The sequence below is a fragment of the Zeus faber genome (genome assembly GCF_960531495.2).
Source record: "Zeus faber genome assembly, chromosome: 16".
Lineage (NCBI taxonomy): Eukaryota > Metazoa > Chordata > Actinopteri > Zeiformes > Zeidae > Zeus > Zeus faber.
Window position 1 is genome coordinate 14,255,729 of NC_137202.1, and position 9,933 is coordinate 14,265,661.

Consider the following 9,933-nt stretch of genomic DNA (forward strand, 5'->3'; position numbering starts at 1 on the left):
CAGCTATTATAATCTGGTCATCCAGTCAGCTGATGAGCAGAGATTCGTAGAAAGAGAGGAAACAATCAGCTCCCATTGTTTGGCATCTAGATATAACCAGCCCAGACCATTATATAAAGTCTTGGGATGGCAAATGGCGATGAGCTGCTTTTTAAAACACAGGAAACACTGTGACCAAGGATCTGTTCCACATGACGGTAACGGAGGAGGGGGTGAGGGACCCGGAGAGAGGGAGATGGGCGGAGAACACTCAAACGTCTGCCGAGGAGTGATGGGCCGAGGGAATCCACGTGTGCACCGACCGTTCAGGTGCGCCTGGTTTTTAACTCGCCCCCAAGTCCGAGTCAAACATGCGCGTGCAGCCCTTTAACACGGTTTGAATTTGCAGCCCCGCATGTAAAAGGGCAGATTGATTGGCCTCCCTAAGCCCTTAAGACTGACAAGGAAAATCCCTGCAACACCGCGAAAAGGAAGAAACTGCAAAAGGGCAGGAAGTCCAATGGGCGTCCAGTGGGTCACTATAGTATATACGTCTGGTCTGATATTTTATTTCTTTTTAGACATGTCAAATCTGGAGATAGTATCTAGATTAGCGGTCGACCGATATGGGCTTTTCAATTGCGAATGCGATATTTAGAGAGCAGAGTGGCCGATATCGCGTTCTGATCTATCTGATAAAATACAACAATTTAATAATAGCAAATAGGACACAAAATTGCCGATCTTAAATGAACATAATGTTATCGTCTGCATTGTCCGTTTGCCTAAGTAGATCTGCCCTCTGTCTGCAGTGCATTTATTTTGAATAATAAAATCAACATCATAAACGTGCAGGCAAGCTGCACAGAGTGAAAATAAAAAACGGACTTGTGACTTAAGTATTTGTTAATTATTCCCGCCTTTGTGCCAGTTAAAATATTTTAACCCTTTCTCCTCCGCGATGGAATTACAGCCGGATGTTACGTAGCTAGAAAGCGAGGGGCCGACTCTGCTGTGTATGTCGGAGTTTTGCGGCAGTAGATGCCGTTTTCTTTGGAACAATCGCACTGAAATGGCTTAAATAAAAACCGTGGATTGATATTAAATGTTTTTTTTCCTATTTATTAATTGCATGGAGGCTGTTTAGTGCTTGTAGCAAGGACACAGATGGATGATTTGGATATGGTGGTCTAACGTGGCATGGTTGGCCTGATGATAAAGTTTGGGGTCCAGGGTTATTACTTGTATTAATTATTGTATAATAGACACAAATAATAAATTTTTATATATTTTACTCACGAAAATAGCAACGTATCGCCACGCTTGTTTCATTTTGCCGTCGTATCTCCCTACACTACTTTAAAGTTACTCACCAAAATAAGCGCAGAAAAACGGATGCTATTTTTGGCAGAGGGGAACGCTGGTAGTGAAAATTACTACCTGCAGCTCCGCAGCTCCAATCGGAGCCATCTTTTCTCCAAACAAAGCAAATAAAACTCTAGATGTATTTAATTTACTCAGTTTCCTGCTACTGCTCTGCTGTGGAGCAGATGGCAGATCGCCCCTGCCTGTGTTCTCACGGTCCGGTGGCGAGATGGCCGGCAGGAGCCGGTGTTTGGGAACCTCTGCACTAGAGGAGATTCCGTCGGGGATGGTCCAATTCGGACATTCTGATCAAAGACTCTACATTATACACACAGTGAAGACGCTGGAAGGGAAAGGCGCCGGTCACCGTTGACTTTGCACACATTTACCGTGAATATTTCTCTCTGTGCGTTCAGTGTGCAACAAACTGGAAGAACTTATGACTTTATTGCGATATAAAAATAAAAACCAGCTCTCCAAACTCCAAGTCGGTTCGGAGCCGGGCGAGCCGCAGTTGACTCCGTGGAGGGCCCCACACACCCCAGCGCACACTGCATTTGTTTACCGGCGGATCTTGACCGCCACCAATATAGCGACCATGTCGGACAACATTACCCGATCTTCATTTCGATCTATTTTCGATTTTGCATTGGAATCGTAACGCCACTACAAATTGAGGATATTGATGAAAAAATAACCACCCATGTCCCCCTGAACACTGTGGACAGAATACTCTGTCTGAGCGATACAGTGACAGAATGGAAAAATAACATTTGAACTTGGTGTATGTGTGTATGCTGCTTCTTGCAGGCAAGTGAAGAACGGCAAAATATAAACACACACACACACACACACACACACACACACACACACACACACACACACACACACACACACACACACACACACACACACACACACTATTTGATAAAGTGGTAGTAGCACAAATGTAGTATTTAAAACATGAACAAGCAACACACTTGAACAGTGGTAGCACAGACAAAAAACTATGGATTTACAGCTCAAGGTATTGTTGGATGGTGCTCCTCCCCGATTTCAGGGTACTCTCACAGCGTAGAGCCTGCTGCAATAAATAATGTTTATTCTGATGAGAGAAAAAAAATAAAGCCATGATGGACCACAGCCATGTGGCCACGAACGAGTGCATCAACAGTTTATACCTTGGGCCGGGCTGGATTAGTCTTGAATTGTAATCTTGCATAGAAGGATATAAATAACTGTACAATTGTATAGACTCTTGAATAGAAGGCTAAAGTGCTACAGGAAGATAGAGAGAGATTAGCCATTGAAATCCTGTTCTCGGTACAAAACACTACCATCATCGAGAGACCCGCGGTAAGTGCAAAGCAATAGCTAAAACTACTAGTGCTGGTGATAAAGCCTTCTTCCAGAGTTTTGCCTGTTTGGTTTTTCTTCCTCTTTGAAAACGATGGAGATTACGTTTGGTTTCCTTGGTGACCTTATGTCAATGTCACGGGACAGATCTCCTGTATGATACCGACTCTGTATGCCGACCCTGCAGCACCACCCACACAAGATCAATAAAACTTCTGCTGGCTGCTGTGTCACACTGTGTGTGTGTGTGTGTGTGTGTGTGGGTGTGTGTGTAAATGGTCGGGGCACCTAGTTATCATTGTATATTGTATTTCCACCTCCTCTATCTCTCCTCTCTGATTGGCTGGTGAGCGGTCGACAGCTATCATGTATACTGTAGCCCGAATGAATCCAAATGGTTTCAACAATCTCCCGTATTCCTGGTTACGATGAATCCAAAAACCCGTCTTGCCGTCCCCGTCATGAATACTACGAACAAATACACACAGAAACGACTCCTGCTGTTGTATCAAGTGCCATTCGAGATACACTGGCAAATATTTTGAGGTTAACATAAGGTTTGTTATCTCTGTTTTTTTTTGGTGACAACGACAGCACTGGAGCAAAACAACACTCGACTGATTATGAATCGAAAAACGCCACCTCAACAAGCTCTCCGCAGACGTAGCCGAGCTGAGCCGCCGCCGGGAACGTCGAGCTCTCCGCAATGCTCGCCAAAACACCCGCGCTAAATACCTCCGTATCTTAAATATGGCAAACACGATAGGACCTGATTGCGCCGTTATTGCTTCCTGCCGGAAGAGAGGCACACCCTGTCCACTCACTCCCACCGACGGGGCGAGGCAGTCTGCGGCGACGGCGGCTGCGCCTTTTCCACCTGATCAGAAAACCTCCGCGACCTCTATGATAGTGTGACCTATCAAATGATGTGGCGGTGGACGCAACGGTAAAAAATATCTGAATACATCTCATTGAGAGTGCCCAAAAGCATAGGGCAACGACTGGTGACCTGGGACAAAGAAGACAACACTTTTTAGGTCATGACATTAAGTCATTCAAAATATTATAAACAAAATAATTATGTGACCTCACTGTAAACACCCTCGAGTGCTTCCACCTTATGTTTTACTGCGAGTTCCAGGGCACCTGCAGGTATCAGCGGGTTATATTTAGTACTTTATAGGAGTACTTAGGGGATGTTACGATCTACATTTTTATTAAAGTTTCCCCTTAGGTCAAGATTGCCGAAATAAGCGCCATTCAAATTCCTTTTAAGGCTTAATATTTATAAAAAGTCCACCCCCTTAAAGTCCCAGTTAAGCAACAATAAATGTGTGTCACATCACAGAAAATGTAGAATTAACCATCCAGACAAATTTGAATGGTTAAAAAAATAATAATAAATAAAATCGCCAAGTATATAAAATTGTGACTGCGCCAAGCCGGCAAACACCAAGCCCCACAAATCAACACTCATGTTCATTCTTTCTCCAAAAACGCGTTTTTCGTTCATTTCCTTCATTTTACAAAAGATGAAACGCTGAAGAGGCCCCTCAAATCTGACAAACAGCGGTTTTAGGATCGCTAAGTACTTATTACCTCGTCGCCAAAGTAAGCTGGTTTTGGCCCCTGTCTCTCGTACTGCGGCGCGTCGTGCGGGGGCGTGGTTGTCTATTTGCATCTTTGGTTCCATTGGCTGTCGTTGCAGAGTTTCGTTTAAGCCCCTCCCATAAACAGAACGCAGCGCGACGCCGTTGTCCACAGACAGGCGCTTGCTCACCATCTACGATTAACGCACGTTTCACGATTTCCGTACCTTTTTGGGTCCCCCCCCGCCCCCAATCTCTCAACCTATTTTCAAAACAGACTTTTGGAGTTACTCACCCATCGTTGAACTCGGAACAAGGGTGCGAACGGCGGTCTCACTGTTCCTTTTTATGCCCACGCACGCAGATCAAGATCATCCTTCCATATTCCGAGTGACGTCAAGTGAGAATGTGAAACTGTTTTGATAAAATGTTGGCTTCAATTCGCCGGGTAAAAATAACTGCTGCGCTGCAACGCATCGGAGCCCGCGAAGAAGAAGGAGAAGAGCTGACGTCACTTCCGTAACCATGTTATATACAAAAAAAAAAAAAAAAAAAAAAAAAAACAACGGATCAACACTGGAAGTAAAGAAATGTGCGGAACTGCGCTCGAGGACGACGCGGCGCTCACAGAAAACACCCATTCCCAGAGTGCACTGGCGATTGGTGTGAAAAGCGAGAGGTCTTAAAAGTGCCACCTTCTTAAAAACTACCATTGATCTAAAACAGAAAAGGTAACGGGAACTATGCATTTTCCAATATTTGCATCAATTAATGATTTAAATACGTCTCAACAACAAAAAATAATCAAATAACATCCTTGAGGAGAGTATCATAATTTTGCGTGTTGTTTTTTATACTCCGCACACTTTAACCCACTGACAATGACGGGTAGTCTTGTGGGGGAGTGGTTGGGGCGGAGTTAACCCGGTACTGTTTTGCCCGGTACTTGCCTCTGAAGTGTGAATAAGCTCGGGGTCTTTCAGGGGGGGGGGGGGGGGGGATGGTCTCTGCGAGAGGAGTTTAGGTGTACCGACATTCCAATTAGTACACCGTCTTCAAATATTTCCACATTTCAATGTATTACGCGTCATTTGAAAGTTTACAATGTGCGTTTTCATGATCTGTAAAAGCAAAAAACAAAAAAAGAAAAACTGAAGAATGGCCGTAGCCTACTTGGGACCCCAAAACACCAATCGCTGTCACAACTAGGTTTTAAAATCGTGAGGAGGGGGGCGAAAAAAGGGCAGTTCCCTGAGTTCTGAGACACTGGGGGCGTGTCCGCTGAAGATGCCGAAACCCCGCCCAATCACGGTCGTCGCGTTAAACATTTACATTTGAGTAACTTCCCTTTAATGTCGTCAAATCACATAAACAACAATGTGTCACTCTACGATTCCTAATGCCACGTATTTGCAAAACGGAATTCAAGATGATCAACCATTATTTTGACTATTCCAAGGCTTAAGAAGAGACCTGCGGACACCCGAACGTTGGTAGTATGCCCCATCTCCTTAAACGTGACGATCACATCGCCGGCCGCCAAGGAGCGTGTGAACCTGCCCTGCACAAATAAAACACATCACTCAAGACACTCGAAGGACCTGCGGACGCCCACGGAGACGCCCACACCTCCCCCGTCTAATTCCCATGGCTAATCTGCTCCTTCCCGGGGGAAGCGCGCAGCGCCCGGGCCACACGTGGGACGGCGGCGCCGGCATGAATGGGACGCGGCGGAAGGTTCCACGGCGGGTTGTTGTTTTTTTCTCTCCTCTTTTTTTTTTTTATGAATGAACGAGTGGCGTCGCGTCGCGCCACGCTGCCCCCCCCCCCTCCCCTCCCCTCCCCGCCAGCATGTCCCACCTCACGCCCTTCCGTTCCAACCGACAAGGAGGCCGTGGGTTCGGACTTCACTCAAGGCAACGTCGGACCAATGGCCCTAATAATAATAATAATAATAATAATGATCTAAAACTAATAATAACGATAATAAAAATACACCCAGACTGTGAGTCCCCGGAGACGGATTCCGGGCTGCGACAGCCCCCCCCCCCACACCCCACCCCCCAGAAATAACCCCGGCGGAGGAGAGGCAGAGCTCCGGTTATTCATTTTAGGAAGCTCCGGTGCACGTCGACGTGACAGCGCCATAAAGCAAGTTCGCCGGGGCCTGTGGATTATTCCCGGGATCGGGTTTCACAGCAACCGAGAATAGGGGATTGAATATGATTCATATATTATTTTTTATTATTATTTTTTTAATATATATATTAATAACAAAAATATGCGTGGAAAGTATTCTAAGCTGTGTTGCACGCCAGCGTCGTTTTTATTTTTATTTCATTACAATCGCTAGGCCCCGTTTTTTTTTTTTTTTATGAATGGAGCCGTGCAGCGCTATGCAAATGAGGCTGATTGAGAAAGCGATGGCGGACGGGGCATATCGGATATCTCACATCCTGCGAGACTTCCCCCTCTCGGTTAAGGAGCAAACGCACAGCGTTTGGTGGCGGTGGTGGCCCGCGATTTTTAAGGCCAAAAAAAAATAAGAACAACAACAACACGAACACACACACACACACACAGCGCTGCCGTTAACCCCCTTTCGCTTTGCAATCGCGCTCACGGACACGATCGCGGCGCGACTCTCAAACTTCCACGCATCGCAGCGAGGCCTTGCTCTCGCCTCAAATCCGCTTTTAGAAAATGTTTCCGATACACCCACGCGTCGTGCCCCGTCCCCCCTCTCCCTCGCCCCCTCTTCCGAGGCTGGTCGGCTACAGGGTGCCAGAACCCGCACCGCCGTCATTGCCACGATATGTGGATCCACAATCATCACAACCGTAAGAATAACCACGCAGGAGCGTGCGGCGGCTGAGGGCGCGGTGCACTCGGCTGCACGGCGTCAAACAATCCAACTTGTGAGCAACACAGGTACGATAGGAAGGAGGAAGCGAGCCCCCCGTGCGAGCGTGGGTACTTACTCGTTCGGGTGTGTTTCTTCTAACATCTTTCTCGCTTCACCTCAGGTACCGTGCCGCGGCGGTTGCATACTTTCTGCAGGTCATTCTCGCCCCCGCCGACTCCCGATCCCGGTTCCAATTCCGATCCGGCGTATGCCCCCTTTCGCCCCACCACCACCAACAACACCAACCACCCCGCAGCCTTTGTGCGGTTCCCCGGGTCCGGGTCTGCCTCGCCTTCCCTCTCTCCGTCTCGCTCTCGCTCTCTTCTCCTGGGGCCAACCAGTTGCTTCTCGCTCAGCCCTTCGCTCCGCGGGTTCAGCTCAGTATTCCATCGCCTTTTCCACGCGCGGGGAACCGATTCCAATGGTCGATTCGATCTTTTTTTTTTTTTTTTCTTCTTCTCTCTCGCTCCTTCTTGAATCGAGGCGCGCGCGTGCCTGCCTGCCTGCCTACACACACACACACACACACACACACACACACACACACCACCACCCCCCGGATTCCGTCGCGCTTTGCGGGTTGTTGTTGTTGTTGGTGGTGTCGTGTCGTGCGCGTTTTCCTTTCTTCCCAAGTGCGCGTCGGTCGCTGTTACCGAGGGGTGGCCCCGCTAGAGCCCCATCTCCCTCTACTCCATGTTGGATCTGACCGAGCAGCTCCACCGCCGCCGGGGGAGGGACAGGACTCGGGGGGGGCGGTGGTGGGGTGGGTGGGGGTGTGCTGGGCGGAAGCGATGACGTCAGAGCACGTTTCGAGTCGTGACGCGAGAGGCTCGCGAACGACTCGTCCCGAATCGCTTTGGAACGACTCAAACCCGGAACGAGGTCTCAACGCGGCGCCGGCGAGCGCGCCGCGGCCGTCCGCGGTTCCGACGCGGCGACGGGGAGGAATAGGAAGTCGCGGAACAGTTTACAAAGTCAACGGGAAGAAATAAAAACACGGGTCGTCAACGGCGGTTCGGTGACGACGCCGCGCCTCAATGGGCGCAATTACATAAATGCAACGCGTTCGGAACTCTGTCAAAAGCCCCAGTTGCTGTGTGTGTGTGTGTGTGTGTGTGTGTGTCTCTTTCGGACCCTATATTGTACCGTGTTGGCTTCGGAAGGCGAGAGCGGACATGGCGTGTGTTGTCGTTCACATTGAACGTGACTGTTTTACACTCTGCATTCCAGCACATCAAGTAATTGTGACGGTAACCAGTGATCCTCGTGAGGATTCCATGCGAAACTCAGCAGCCTCTGACTCCTGCGGGGTCCTCCCTCGCTTCGCTCACCCACGCACCCACCGGATCCGACGACCAGGTCGGGGATCAGGAAAAAAAATAAAAAGTAAGAAAATAAAACAAAACAAAACATTGGACGACTCATTTTTACTGGGTGACTCGTCAAGAGCCGCGTCTCTAAAAGAGTCGAACCTTTCATCGCTGGAGTGGGCCACAAAGGCTCCAAAAGAGCGTGGGGCTTCTCTCCTTTTTTCTCTTGTCTTTTTTTGTTTTTTGGCCCCCGGATTCCGTGAGTCAAAAGTCCGGACATTGTCACCTTTTGTTGTCAATCTCCCCAATTGATTACATCCGTTTTGTTGAACGGAATTACAGTCCGATGGCTCTGAAAGGCGTGTCAGGCCGTGCATAGAAAGAGCCGGGTCTTTTGTCTGGGCTGCAGCCTGTATGGACGGGGTGCAGGTCCTTAGAAAATCTTGAAATATCTTGAATTCACTGTTAGAGATATCAGGCCTTAAGGTCTTACAGCAATACCTTGTTATTAATATGATTATTTATTAGCTTTAAGGTGGACAGATATTCGGCCTTACAAATGGATTTGTATATATACATAAATGCCATGTGATTATTTCATTTTATTTACTTACTGTCCAAAGTTCTGTAAAAAAAAAAAAGATGCAATGCTTATATTTGCACTACGGTAGAATTATATCATTATAATAATGAAAATAATAACTTTTATTTGTTATAGCACCTTTCATACACGACGTGCAGCTCAAAGGTAGTTCATAAATTACAATCTGTATTGAAATGATCAACCAAGTTGTTTTCTGTGAAACAGCGACCCAGTCCAACCAATGGAATAAGATTATGCAATGAGGGTAAAAATAAACGTATAAGAAATGTATACAGTTCTGTGAATGTTTTTTTTTTTTAACATCTATTTATTATTATTATTATTATTATTATTTTTTTGGGGGGTTCTCAAACTGGGGTCCGTGGTCCCCTAGCGGCCCTCGAAGGAATTACAGGCGGGCCCCCGGCAGAAATGATTCAAGATTCAAGATATGTAAACCGTATAATGTTATTGGCCAATATGAGCATCACTCCCAAGTTTTGAATGGGTGTGAGCGTGACCTTTATTTCTATGGCCTCCCACAGTTCCCTGTGAGCCACAAGATTAATCATTAATCAACAGTTACATTCATACAAATGCATCACCAGTCACTCCCATATCTCCAGCTCTCCCAAGCCTCTTGTGAAACTAGGGATAAGATCCTTAACACCCACGGACCTGAGAGGTGTGGGGGAGTTAGCTCGGTCGTTTGATTCCCTCCCCCGTTGGACCTGTGACCCTCGTTTCACAGTTTTCCTTTTATTGATCGTGATTATGTTCAAAATGAGTGGATTATCACGTGGCCTTTCAAACAGCGGCCGCGCTGCCCTCCCTGCTGGTGAGTGG

At 47.3% G+C, this 9,933-nt stretch overlaps 1 protein-coding gene across 1 annotated transcript in view; it reads right to left on the reverse strand.

Moving 5' to 3' along the window:
- Nucleotides 1–7,874, reverse strand: part of LOC307242417 (sprouty-related, EVH1 domain-containing protein 2-like) — a 21,292-nt gene extending 13,418 nt beyond the window's left edge. Inside the window, exon 1 of the mRNA XM_080016883.1 lies at nt 7,271–7,874. Within this exon, the coding sequence (XP_079873009.1) occupies nt 7,271–7,296 (26 nt within the window). The 5' untranslated portion in view covers nt 7,297–7,874. The remainder of the gene's footprint in view (nt 1–7,270) is intronic.
- Nucleotides 7,875–9,933: the final 2,059 nt, after the last annotated feature.